The 14,592-nt window shown below is 39.6% G+C and overlaps 1 protein-coding gene across 3 annotated transcripts in view; it reads left to right on the top strand.

Moving 5' to 3' along the window:
* KCNAB1 (potassium voltage-gated channel subfamily A member regulatory beta subunit 1) overlaps positions 1 to 14,592 on the top strand; it is a 394,665-nt gene that overhangs the window by 140,091 nt on the left and 239,982 nt on the right. The window contains exon 1 of one of the 3 annotated variants that reach the window (XM_017522930.2): positions 10,759 to 11,887. The exons of the other annotated variants lie outside the window; for them this stretch is intronic. Coding sequence (XP_017378419.1) covers positions 11,667 to 11,887 — 221 coding nt within the window. The 5' untranslated portion in view covers positions 10,759 to 11,666. Of the gene's footprint in view, positions 1 to 10,758; positions 11,888 to 14,592 lie in introns of those variants that run through there. 3 annotated transcript variants of the gene reach the window in all.

The raw sequence follows: 14,592 nt of genomic DNA on the forward strand, positions 1-14,592 counted from the left end.
AAACTCTGCATGGGAAATAAACACCAAAACCAAGAAGGCATTGAAAATCTGGATTACCTAATGACATTTTCCCCTTCTTTCTTCCATGCAGCTCTCCCTGCTCTGTAACCAAGTTTAACATATGGTTAAGAGAAATTACTTTTCTCAATTTTTCCATTAGGAATTTGTGATACTTTTATAATTAATATTTATTTCATTTGACTTACAAGAGTTATCACATGGACATTGTAAAAACCAGGAAATATATTACTTGGAGCATAAGGTAAGAGCTTTTTATTCTTTTAACCAGGAAATTATTTGACAAAATCTTAATAATAGATTTGAAGTTTTTAAATAAAAAATAACTATCTCTGTGTTGTAGTCAAAAGTGTCTTTGAATATCAGTCAGGATATCTAGATGATGGCTCAAACTCTACCACTAAGTAGTTTTGTGGCAAGTTACTTAACATTTTCTGGGTTTTTGTTTTATAGCTTTATTGAGCTATAATTGACAAGTAAAATTACACGTATTTAAGGTGTATAACTTGATGATTTGACATATGCATACATTGTAAAATAATCACCACAACCAAGATAATTAACATATTTGTCATCTCACATATTTACCATTTTCCTTTTCTTTTATTTTTTTTTTTCTGGTGAAAACACTTAAGATTTAATTTCTTAGCAAATTTCAAGTGTACGATGCAGTATTGTTAATTTCAGTCACCATGCTGTGTGGGGGATCTCCAGAACTTAGTCATCTTGCGTAACAGAACTTAGTACCTGTTAACTAACATCTCAACATTTCCTTTGTCCAAAACTCTTGGCAACCATCATTCTACTCTCTGCTTCTATGAGTTTGACTATTTCAGATTTCATGTATAAGTGAGATCAGACAGTACAGGTATACTTTGGAGATATTGTGAGTTCAATTTACATCACTAGAATAGAGAAAATATTGCAATAAATTTGTTTCCCAGTGCATATAAAAATTATGTTTACATTGCACTGTAGTCATATTAAGTGTACAATAACATGTCTAATGCATCTGAGCATTCAGTGAATAATCTTTTTGCAAGTAGAGGGTCTTGCTTTGATGCTGACGGCTGCTGACTGACCAGAATGGTGGTTGCTGAAGGATGGGGTGACTGTGCCAATTTCTTAAAATAAGATGACAATGAAATTCATCATATCAGTTGACTGTTACTTTCATGAAAGTGTGACTGATACTTTCATGAAAGTGTTCTCTGTAGCAAGCAATGCTATTTGATCACATTTTACTCACAATAGAACTTTTTTCAAAATTGGAATCAACCCTCTCAAACTCTGCCACTGCTTGATCAGCTAAGCTTATGGAATATTCTAAATTATTTGTTGTCATTTCAAGAATGTTCACAGCATCTTCATCAAGAATAGATTCCATCTTAAACTACTTTCTTTGCTCATTCATAAGAAACAACTCCTCATCTGTTCATGTTTGATCGTGAGTTACATCAATTCTGTCACATCTTCCAACTCCACTATTAATTCTAGTTCTCTTTGCCATTTCTACTGTATCTGTAGTTACTTCCTCCATTGAAGTCTTGAACCCCTCAGAGTCATCCATGAGTGTTGGAATCAACTTCTTTCAAACTCCTGCTAATGTGGATGTTTGACATTCTCCCATATGTCACAAATGTTCTTAATGACATCTAGAATGGCGAGTTTTTTTCAAGAAGGTTTTAAGTTTATTTTGCCCACATCCATCATAAAAGTCACTATGTATGGCAGCTGTAGCCTTATTAAATATATTTCTTAAATAAAAAGACTTGAAAGTGAAAATTACTCCTTAATCCATGGATTGTGGAATGGATACTGTATTAGCAGGCATGAAAACACCATTAATTTCTTTGTACATCTCTATCAGAGCTTTCAGGTGACCCGGTGCTTTGTCAATGAATGGTAATATTTTGAAATATGTCTTTTTTTTTTTTTCCCTAAGGAGTAAGTCTAAGAAGTTGGCTTAAAAACATTCATCAAACCATGTTGTAAACAGATGTGCTGTCATCCAGGCTTTGTTGCTCCATTTAGAGCACAGGGAGAGTAGACTTAGCATAATTCTTAAGGACCCTAGGATTTGGGGGATGGTCAATGAGTATAGACTTCAGCTTAAAAATCACCAGCTGCATTAGCCCCTATTAAGAGAGTCAGCCTGTCATCTGAAGGTTTGAAGACCAGCATTTACTTCTCCTCTATAGCTATGAAAGTCCTAGATGGCATCTTCTTACAATAGAAGGCTATTTTGTCGACATTGAAAACATGTTGTTTGATGTTGTTAATAGTTATCTTAGCTAGATCTTTTGGATAAGTTGCTGTAGCTTCTATTTAGCACTTAGTGCTTCACCTTGTACTTTTATGTTATAGAGATGGCTTCCTTCCTTAAAATTCATTCACCAACCTCTGCTAGCTTTAAACTTTTCATTTGTAGCTTTTCCACCTCTCTCAGCCTTCATAGAATTGAAAAGAGTTATGGCCTTGCTCTGGATTATAATTTTTATTAAGGGAATGTTGTGACTGGTTTGATCTTCTATCCAGACTGCTAAAACTTTTTCTCTGTCAGTAATAAGGCTCTTTTGCTTTCTTATCATTTATGTATTCACTAGATAAGCACTTTTAATTTCCTTCAGGAAATTTTCCTTTGCATTCACAACTTGGCTATTTGGCAAAAGTGGCCTAGTTTTTGGCCTGTCTAGACCTTTGACATGCCTTCTTCATGAAGCTTAATAATTTCTAGCTTTTGATTTACAGTGAGAGATGTGTGACTCTTCCTTTCACTTGGAGGCCATCGTAGGGTATTGGTTGGGCTAATTTCAATATTGTTGTATCTCAGGGGATAGGGAGGCCCAAGGAGAAAAAGAGAGATAGAGAGAGATGAGGGAACAGCTGGTCGATAGAGCAGTGGGAACACATGCAATATTTATCAATTAAATTTGCCATCTTATATGGGTAAAGATTGTGGCACTCAAAACAATGGCAGTAGTAACATCAAAGATCACTGATCATAGATCACCATAACAGACATAATAATAATGAAAAAGTTAGAAATGTGAGAATTATCAAAATATAACACAGAGACACGAAGAGAGCATGTGCTATGGGAAAAATGGCACCAATTGACTTGCTCTGTGCAAGTTTGCCACAACATTTCAGTTTATAAAAAATGCAATATGTGTGAAGTGCAATAAAGCAAAACCCATCAAAAGGAGATATGCCTGTATTTGTTCTTCTGTTTCTAGCTTTTTTCACTAAGCATAGTGTCCTCCAGATTCATCTGTGTTGTTGCAAATGGTGGGATTTTCTTAAGGATGAAATAATATTCTATTATATATATATATGTATGTACATCACGTTTTTTTTCAAATCCGTTCATCCATTGACAGACACTCAGATTGTTTCCACATCTTGGCTATTATGAACAGTGGTGCAGTAAACACAGGAGTGAAGATATCCCTTCAAGATGCTGATTTCATTTCCTTTGGATATATACCCAGTAGTGGGATTGCTGGGTTACATAGCAGTTCTATTATTAATTTGCTGAAGAACCTCCATATCATTTTCCCATAGTGGCTGTACTAATTTACATTTCCACCAGCAGTGTACAGGAGTTCCCACATCTTTGCCAGTATTTGTTATCTCTTGTCCTTTTGATGGATAGCAACAGGTGTGAGGTGATAGAACATTTATGTTACCAAAATGAGTTTCATTTTAACTATGACAAAAAGCTGAGGGTGTCTCCTACATTAACTTTCTGTGATCTGACAAATTTGATAACTCAACTGATACAGAATTTCATAGGATCTTGGATCTGCCCTTTTTATAACACTCTTCCTTCTAAAATGAATGGAATAAAAAGGAAGTGAGAAAATACACCTATTTATAAAAATATATTAGATATTATGAGGTAAAGAGTCATGTAGTAATGGCTTTTCTCACCTGAAGAAGATGAACAAACTTAAACAGAAACAAATAGATTTGGACTCATTAACTTATTTCTTGAAAGACCTTCAGGTTGGATATTTTTCTCCATCCCATCATGCAAGGTTAGCTTTATGTGGGAAGCTCTTCCAGAATCTGGTTTGCTTTCATTTTTCAAGGGTGAAGATAAATGTTTATGTAACTCCACCTATAGAGTACTTAGTTTTGGGTCCAATTAAGTCATGTGCTTCACGAAGGCTATTTTCCCTCCTTTCATTTGAAATGACATAATGGATGTGGAAGTTTTTAACACAGTGCTTGCAACATAGCGGGTGCTCAAAAAACATTTTCTTTTTAAATTCCCTCCTTCATTTAATTTGCAGTATTTTAGATTTAAATAGCCATAAAATGAGAGTTCATAATATACCATTTTAGAAATCATCATAGTTCATCAATTCTTTGAAGCATATTTTTAAAATGTTGCTGAAATTGTAAAATCATTTTTAACTGCTGCTGGCCAGGCAGCTGTCATGATCTGGTTGCTAATGCCTGTAAGTGCGCATCAAAACTCCCAGAGTCGGTGTCACCAGATTGGGAAAAAGTCTCAGAGACAAAAGTTGAGCATGCATTAAAAAAAAAAATGCTACATCATCAACACAAAGGATGACTGTGTGGAAAGACATGGACATTAATAATGCTCAGTAAAACATTCATAATTTCAAATTTGGAATGTAAACAAATTTGGGAATACTTTAACCAATTTATTTCTGTCACATTTTCCTTTTATATATACACAACAGTGAAATTGGAGGGAGGGAGTCTGAATATAAAAAGATTCTTTTGATTAATTAAAAAATTTAAAAATAAGGGGTAAGAAAGCATTGTGTCGTAACTGACCACTTTTTTTTTATTTTAGTGGTATATAAAATAAACATGCTTATTTGGGTTGATATTATTTTAGAGTAGATGAAATTTAATAATTCTGATTATCTTTGAAAACAAATTCTCTGTAAGTTAAGGTCTTTAGAAAAATCTTTTCTCCAAAGCCAATATTTCTGCCATCTTGTTCTAACATAAGGAAATGGCAGAAATTATACTAATGACTAATAATTTAGAAAAAGCTAAAGATACTTGTAAAAAATAAACAGACCATGTGTCCCTGTTTCCTCTCAGTGATATGTCCAGGTTCCAGACAAGCTTATGAGAAATTAACTACCATGAAGAGGCCCGAACAAAATAATATGAATTGTGAATTTCCCTTTTTTTGGGGGTGGTCTCACTTTGTCACCCAGGTTGGAGTACAGTGCCATGACCTTGGCTTACTGCAACCTCTGCCTCTCAGGCTCAAGTGATCCTCCCACCTCAGCCTCCTGGGTGGCTGGGACCACAGTTACAGGGCATCATGCCCAGCTAATTTTTTGTATTTTTTGATAGAAACAGGGTTTCACCATGTTGCTCAGGCTGGTCTTGAACACCTGAGCTCAGCTGATCCACCTACCTTGGCCTCCCAAAGTCCTGTGATTGCAGGTGTGAGCCATCACACCTGGCCTGAATTTCCTATTTTTTCATACTTGCTTCCTATATCACTATGGCACCTTACCTTGAGCATATAAAGTGATGGACAAATATTGGAGGTCTGCTATGTCAGAGTGTTCAAATTCAAGAAATAATCATCAGTGGCTATGGATATAGTATAAATGTTCATTGGAAAGCTCACCTATCCTTTAATTAATTATGCTATGGTTCTGGATATGTGGCTGGCAGTGTGAGAAAACCTGTATTGAGCCTTCCTTCAGAGTTTCTTGGTGGATGTTCTCTGGTGAGCCTGTTTTTCCAGGGAAGTAGTAGGGTAGACATCTGGAAGTTTCTTCTATTCAGCAGAGCCTTGAGTATTTCCAATATGGCCTCTCCATTTTATTTTGCCTTTTGTTCAAAATGCTGTGTCCATGCAAATGTGGGCCCATACTAATTTTTATAACTGGTTCAATTTGTCAGAATATAATAAATTGCTCTTCAAACCCATGTTTTAAGAATTTCTGATAAATCGCAAACTTACATCCTAGAAATTCTTCTTTTAATCACAAATGATAGGCACAAAAAGTGGCTTGCTATCTGTATACTTGCCTGTTTATAATTCTTCTAAAATTAGCATTTTTTTTCTGTTTTGGATAAACCCAATTTTGCCTGGCTGTATAACTGTTTTCTGGCCCCTATTGGCTGTGGTTTCAATGGAATATAAACCATAAGTTCTGAGTGGACTCAGTAAAAAACATTTGGTTCTGACTTTACTGGCAAGAAATTGAATCAATTGATAACTTGCCAGGTGATTGGGAAGAAAAAATTTTTTGAGCAACAGGAATAAAGTATCATAAAGTATTTGAAAATGTTGATAGAAGACATACTTAAAAAGCTACCAAGCATAGGTGATTTAGTTCTTCAAAAATATCTAGACTCCTTAAAACGAAATTCATAAAGTGACACGATTTAAAGCCTCTCATAAGGAAGTTCTTGCAGTGAGGATCACTATGCACAGGGGGTAAGAACGAAGTCTTTGGAGGTAGGCTGCCACAAGTTAAATCCTCGTGTGCCTGTCTCACTTTAGGCAAGTTAACTTCTCTGAGTCTCATGTTTCTTCATTTGTAGAATGGGGTTGATAACGATAGCACCTTTCCTGGAGAACCATGTTCTTGCACCATTTTGTCTCTCTGAGGATACTGAGGCTCAGGGAGGTTAAGTATCCTGCTCAATGACACATGGGAGGGAGGGGCAGAGTACAGCTGGGATTCACACCCAACTCCAACTGACTCCACACCCTAAAGTCCTTTGAGTTACCACAGAGACTCTAAGATGAATATGAGGAGACAGGGCATTGGGATATGAGCTATGTAGCCTGTGATCTGCTCCTAACCAGCTCTGACACTGTGACCCAATATGGGAGATACTAATGCCAAAGAATTCCACATGCTACATAACAAATAGGGACCAGCTGAGACCCAGGCAAAGTGTAAGAGTAAGTGATTATTTGGCCCTATGCAATGTTGCAACCTTCATATTTTTTTTAAAAAAGTACCCCATGGCATCCACAAAACAAGAGTGAAATTGGAGGGAGGGAGTTTGAATCTAAAAAGATTCTTTTGATTAATTAAAAAATGAGGGATAAGAAAGCATTGTGTCATAACTAACACATTTTTTAACTTTGGTGGTATATAAAATAAACATGTTTATTTGGGTTGACATTATTTTAGAGTAGATAAAATATAATAATTCTACTTATCTTTGAAAACAAATTCCACAAAACCAACTCCACAAAGTAATAAAGCCTCTATATGGTGACTCCTGATACAAGAATTGGTGATTTTCAAGCACTTTATTATTAAATCATGATAACTATCATCATTCTCTCTATACATCCTATATACAATGTGCTGATCACTTGAGGTCCGGCATTCCACACCACCCTGGCCAACATGCTGAAACCCTGTCTCTACTGAAAAAACAAAAATTAGCTGGGTGTGATGGTGGATGCCTGTAATCCCAGCTACTTTGAGGCTGAGATAGGAGAGTTGCTTGAACCCAGGAGGCAGAGGTTGCCATGAACCAACAGCCTGGGTGGCAGAGTGAGACTCCATCTCAAAAAAAAAAAAAAAAAAAAAAAAAAAAAAGAAAAGCTCCAAAGGTAACTTTGTATGTAGGTAGTATAGGGTGGAATAATAATGATAGCTATCATGGTCTAATAACAACTTTTAGAGGCATCTTCTTCAGTAGGCTCCATTAGTTTCTTGTGAGCAATGATATAAGAATTAAAGTAAAATCAAACTATGTCTATATCCGTATTCATTTGTTATGGCTGCTTTAACAAAGAACAACAGACTAGGTAGCTTAAACAACAGAAAATTATTTCCTCACAATTCTGGAGGCTGGAAGTCCAAGATCAAGGTGATTGCAGAGTTGGTTTTCTCTAAGGCCTCTGTCCTTAGCTTATAGAAGGTCATCTTCTCCTGTGCCTTCACACGGTCTTCATATATCTGTGTCCTGATCTCCTATTTCTATATGGACACCAGTCACATTGGGTTAGGGCTCACTCATATGGCCTCACTTTACCTCAGTTACTCTTTAATGCCCCATCTTCAAATACAATCCCATTCTGAGGTACTAGGGGTTAGGGCTTCAACATATGAATTTGGAGGGAACACAAGCCAGTTGAAAACAATAGCTATATCTATATTTACACCCACATCTGTACCTATGTTTGTGGGTCATATCGAAACCTGAAATGATAACAGTGAAGACTCCTCCCAATTTTATGATGTGACAATGAAACGACACATATTCCTAGTCTAATTAGCATGTGGCTTCTTAGCACAAACTTATTAGAATGAACATTCTCTCAGCCAAGTGTTGTCTAATTTCCGGGTTCCTAAGACCGACTGCTCCATTAATGCTGGGAAGGGGAGCACCGCTGGGGGAAGCCAGCAAGCTGCTGGCTGGCAGTCAGAATGCCCATGTGGTGTCAGATCTGAAAAGGTGCACTGTGGGCAGCCAGAAAGAGACTGTCACTGTGAGCATCCTCTGGCCTCAGGTCTTTGATTCTCTTTGAGGCATGTCCTAAAGGCTGGGACACTCATCTACACACAGAGGCGCAGACATGAATGTGGGGCAATTATCCACTCTTTTCAAGTGAGCTGGCTGTGCTTAAACTAGAACGTGCAGGATTTTCTTTCTTTTTTTAAGGAATCAAGTTTATCCAAGAATATGGCATCTTCCCATCCACCTACCTTCCTTCCTTTCTTCCTCCCTCTTCCTTTCTTTGTTTTCTTATCTCCTTCTCTCAATTATTTATAGAGTGAGGGCCTGCTATGCACAAGGCACTCTGCTTGGTCCTATGGGGTATAAAAAGGTGACTAAGAGGCACTCTGCCTTGCATGCTTCATTCTGATAACCTATTCCCTGTTCTGCTGTTGATTATGCTTTCAGGCACTGCTCTGCTAGTTCTTGGCAAGGCTGAAAGCCACGTCGGCTAACAGCATCCAGACCTTCCCTACCCTCGAGGTCCTCTGTCCTCCCTGTGGAAGTGGCAGCACTCCGCCTCCTCCCTGAGCCACCCACACATCTTTTCCTGCTCAGCCAGTGTCCAAGCTAAAGTTCCTGGCTCCTGACCCCTCTGGCCAGATGATTATCCATTCACTCTGTCTCGCCTCCCAGACTGCTTTATTTTTTTCCTTTTTCTGAGCTGTTCCTTCTGATTCCTCCCACTTCTTCCTCTTCTCATTTTGACTCCTTTCCCAATTCACATTGATCATCTCTGATGAGCAGGCTGAGTGTGAAAAAATAAAGATTCTAATGATCTGGCTTCCTCTCTGCCCACTGTTGTTTATCCAGGGAGTAAAGATATGCTTCAAGTACTCCTGCCTCAGAGCTGAGAGTACAAGAAGAGGTGACAGGCTTATTTTTTCCTCTCCCCAACCCTCACTCATCCTAAAGCTACTTCTCAATCACTGAACATTAATCAATATGTTTATTTCTTAAAGTAAAGAGTGGGAAGGTTGCAGAAGCTGAATGATGAGATTCTATAATCTGATTTAAATTTTATCTGAAGATTATAAAATGTTAAGATTCATGTTTGGAATAGAATGCAACACAGACATATATTCTACTTGAAAATTTTATTCCCGCAATTTTATTCAGTTGGGAAGAAATGGTTAGACCAGCTATTTTTTTAATCACGTAGATACAGAGTGTGTGTCCTGTCCAAACCTGGCAATCCCTGGGATCACTGCCTTATTTCTCTCCTGCTAATCAAATTCAACCCATTTTTCATGTCCCAGGCAAAGTCCCACTCTTCTAGGAGGGCTGCCTGGGCTCCCATGAGCTTCTTGAGAGCCCAGCCTCTGTCTCAACCATCTTTGTGCCCCAGCAACAAGCAAAGTCAGGGACTTGGTAGAAGTGTGGGGAATGAATCAAAATGAATAACTTTCTCCAGTATACTTTCTCGTGTCTGTGCCACTCATTCAGATATGTCATAATACGCCTTCTAACATTGTTAGTCAGACCCTTTAAGGCTGAATGTTTTGTCCTTTCCACCCAGATGGCCTGTTCCTTGAGGAGGGGGACAGTGCTTCCTTTTTTCTCCATATTGATCTTCATTGCCTAATACAGTGACAGTATTCAGAAATATTGTTGATTTAAATGCTAGCTCTTTTTGCTTGACAGCAGTGTCTGTTGGGAACCACATTTAGAAAGCTGATTTTGCAGAGGCCATAATTTTATTGTAAGTAAATCTGTGAGAGGGGTTTGGTTTCCATACATTTCAAATGGAAAGAAAATTATTACCCAATTGATGCTTAGTTTGATTCAGCCACATTTATTGAGCAATTGTTTTGCACCTGACATCAAACCAGAAAATGTTGCTGCCTCATGTGGGTTCAGAGTCCCCAGGGATGTCTTACTGCCCACCTGGCTTGGAGATAGTGCTTGTTCTCACAGTTGGCCACAGATGTTCAGTGTATGTGGTCTCAGCCACACGCCTGGACCTTCCTGGGTGGTGCTATGGACCTGCTGCACACCTGGTGCAGTCCCCTCCTGCGTGGTGCTGGATCGCTGCCCCTCCCCCACCCCAGTCCCTCCTCTGGTCGACAGAATACATTTTGCAGTAAGTTAGCAGAGTTGATTGCAAAAGTCTGCACTGTGGCATTTCAGGCACCTTCAAACTTATCTGCTTAAGAAATAACTTGCAGAGAGGAAAGGAACTCCTGACAAGGCTAATAACAGGGATTTCAAGCTGTGTTTCAGCAAGCCAGTTACAGAGTATTCACGTGTTAATTCACTGGCATGTTCCACGGCAGAAGCACCCCCTCTCTGCCTTCCCCCAGTTCCAACTGTTGTGCTGCAGCAGATTTGATCTGAGTCTCGGCAGAGCCCTTTTTTTTTTTTTTTTTTTTTTATGGAGCAACCCTCCCGATTCGTTACAGCCAGAGTCTGGTGCAAGTGATCCTTGCGTTCTCATCGCACACAAAGGCAAAGAGCTCCTTAAAGGGACCTGCCTGCTCCTCTGTGCAGCTGCAAACCCGTGTAGGTGCGGGATCAGCAACCCGTTCTCAGCTCGAGAATGAGTGGGGAGGGGTCTTGAGGAGCCCCCACGTCCTCCCGGAGCGGAGGCGGGAGGGAGCTGACAGTAGGAGTGGATGGAGACCACCAGTCGGCGGGGACCTGCTTGCAATTAGCTGCTTCTTGGGATGCTCCGCGCGCCAGTTGAGTATCCTGCCTGTGGTCCAGGGGATGCTGGCAGCGCATCTTGCGGTAAGCCTGCGCTGATTTGAGCCATCGCCCAGAGGCGAGCCCGCATTCAGACACCGCCGACCGGCTCAGTCACCATGAATGCTCAGCTATAGGCTTCTGCAGAAACCTCCCTACCACATGGATTTGGCAGTTTAATCAGCCGAGATTACAGCCCGGGAAGATTTGCAAGCCTGGTTCTCCCTCCAGCTGCTGTGACAACTTCGGGGCCGTCTGTTTACTTCTCTGGGTCCCCGGGACTCTTTCCGCACCGCAGCCCCTCGTACCACTTTGTGGGCTCGGCTCAGAAGTCAGCCGCCAGGACTCCTTTGACTGCATCCCGAAGGGGGAGCAAGGAGGGGTTAAAAGACAAGCAGAAATCCCCGCAACTGCTCAACCTCTCGTGACTGCCTGTGTTCTGGGGTTCTGAGAGGGACCGTGAGCTGCCCGGGGAAGCAATGCAAGTCTCCATAGCCTGCACAGAGCACAATTTGAAGAGTCGGAATGGTGAGGACCGACTTCTGAGCAAGCAGAGCTCCACCGCCCCCAATGTGGTGAACGCAGCCCGGGCCAAATTCCGCACGGTCGCTATCATCGCGCGCAGCCTGGGGACGTTCACGCCTCAGCATCACATTTCTCTCAAAGAGTCCACCGCAAAGCAGACTGGCATGAAATATAGGTATGCATGTAAGATTCCCTCTGCGCGGGGTATCCAGGTTCTATACAGGTGCAGTGGAGACAGTCCAAAGGTTTAGAAAAGTGACTTACTCATCAGTGGGTTGCTCACTTCAGAATTCTCAGGTACTTCTAAAATAGCTCCTTAGGAGGATGGATAAACCCGGGGTGGTTGTGTGTGTATGCGATTTTTTAAAATGTGGCCCATTTTGTATAATTCTTAAGTGTTATGAACATCTTAGTAACTATGTACATTCCAGTCCCCAGAAAAAAACCACAACTGCTGTATTTAGATCAGGATAGTTTTTCAATAGCAAATGTTTTTGGCCTATTTTATGATAAAGACTGTAGTTTCTGTGATTATACTATCAGAAATAGTTTCCCATGTAGCACTGCACTATTATTTATCTTTTGTTTTGTTTTGTTTGAGACAAGAGTCTCACTCTGTTGCCTGGGCTGGAGTGCAGTGGTGAGATCTGGGCTCTGTTGCCTGGGACAGTTCCTCCCAAGTTCAAGCAGTTCTTCTGCCTCAACCTCCCAAATAGCTGGAATTACAAGTGCCTGCCACCACACCCAGCTAATTTTTTTTTTTTAAATATTTTTTAGTAGAGATGGGCTTTCACCATATTGGCCAGGCTGGTCTTGAACTCCTGACCTCAAGTGATCTGCCCACCTCAGCCTCCCAAAGTGCTGGGATTACAGGAGTAAGCCACTGCGCCTGACCTTATTTATCTTTTGAAAGACCAAGTTAACAAATTATATATAAAGCATCTAAAAGTAGTTTTTTGCCAGAAAAACCACCTATAATGGTAAATTAGATTGAATACTGCCATATTTAAGCCTAATTATTGCTTGAAATAAAATGTAGACCTTGTGAAACATGAAGAAAGTGTATATTGTTGCAATTCTACTAGTTTCCTCATAAATTTTAAAGCTTCCTCATCGTCTATGATTCATAGTTGGAATCATCCTGGTAATAGCGGATGCTCACTCTAATAGGGCATGACTTACATTTGATAAGTAGAAAATTTCGTTATTCAATTATGTGACTCCTGTCTCCTCATTACTTCTGCTTTGTACCAAGTCCCTCTGACTTTTATTTCTTTACAACTACTGTGCTTCTAGTTTCAAAAGTGTTTGTGAATGTAGAGGAGAAAAGCTACCAACACATCTTCCAAAAGCTTTGGTTACTTCAGTTTGCAGATACGATTTTGTTAATTGTCTGTATTTAACTATCTCTTGTCTTTGTTAGGAACCAGATTTTAGGATAGGATGAACTTAATTAAATTAAAATAATGCATAGGCAACACTGTGTTTCCCATGTGGGGTTGCTGAAATAAGCATTTAAACCTATTTTTATGAAAGTCACCCTTGAAAAAAGTTTCTTTGCAGAGTTAGAGGAAAGTTTCTCATTGCACAAACACCAAGCACTGTTGTTTTGATATATGTTTGAGCCATTAAGAAAAAAAGCCCTTGAGTGGGAAAAAGCAAAACAACCATAGCTAAAGCTCTTTACCCTAACTGCAGTACAAATATTAGCAGCCTGACTTGGGTCAACTCATTGAAGCATCAGCTGTGTGAGTGCTTTTGCTTTTCCCAATATCCCTGTGATACAGAGTGGGGCACCACAATGACAGTTCAGTAAATGAGCTATAGTCTTGAGTCCACTGATGTTTTCTATGGCTGCTGCTGGGGCACACTGCCCTGTGGACATGGTGCACTCTGCATTTACTTCAGCTACTGAGATGGAGATGGACAGCTGCCTTACTGGGCAAGGTCCCCAGGAACAGGCCACTCCGGGGTTAGGGCAGATCACAGAAGGTGGTTTGAATTGTGGCCTCTAGTACTTTAGTAGCACTATGAACTTTCTTTTTGTAAATCAGAAGAAGTAAAATGTAAGACCACTAATTTCTCAAGGCAGAGTTTCATAGTTGCTTGATGATTGTGTTGGAAGAGTTGGCTCTTATGAAGGCTTTTGGAAGTCAGGATAAGGTTTCTCTGGTGGCACAGCTCAACTCACATGAAATGACAACTCTCTGCTTCCCAAAAGTTCAGAGTGTGAGCAAGGTTCACTTGGGCACCTTTCATTACTGACAACTAAAGACAGCTCTCTAACAAAAAGTTAGCCATCTGAGGTCTTCAGTATACTTCGTTTCTGAAGGTAACTAAACAAGATGCCTCTTCTCCACTTGTGCTCATATTTCAAGCCACTCCATCTATAACAGTCAGGAGGTTTTCCTGTGTGTGTGTGAATGTGACTTACTCTTCTCTTTCAGATTCTACTCTGAGTAACCTTTACGAAAAAGATTATGAGATTACACCAAATGTATACCAAGCTTTCTTAGGGTTAAAAGGGGGAGGGAGACTGTATACTTTATCATAAATGATAGAAGTCACTTTTATTAGCTAAATCATCCTTTTTTACATTGTTATAGCTAAAATATAATGTACATAGACTATTTGTTAATGATAACAAATAGCAGAAAACACAAAAAATAATGCCATAGAATAGGGAAGATAATTGGCTTAGGCAAGCAATCTGGAGAATGCCTGAAAGAACTAAAACGGAAAGTTAGTAGCTAATTGTCATCATAATTTCATCCTTGAAAAATGGGTTTCATAGGCAGAGCTTTCAGGTGGACCTATAAATCCAATTGAACATTTAAAAATAATATCTTTTGTGCATTTTTCTGAGGAAAGTGTTTATAG

The sequence above is a fragment of the Cebus imitator genome, unplaced genomic scaffold (genome assembly GCF_001604975.1).
Source record: "Cebus imitator isolate Cc_AM_T3 unplaced genomic scaffold, Cebus_imitator-1.0 Scaffold25, whole genome shotgun sequence".
Lineage (NCBI taxonomy): Eukaryota > Metazoa > Chordata > Mammalia > Primates > Cebidae > Cebus > Cebus imitator.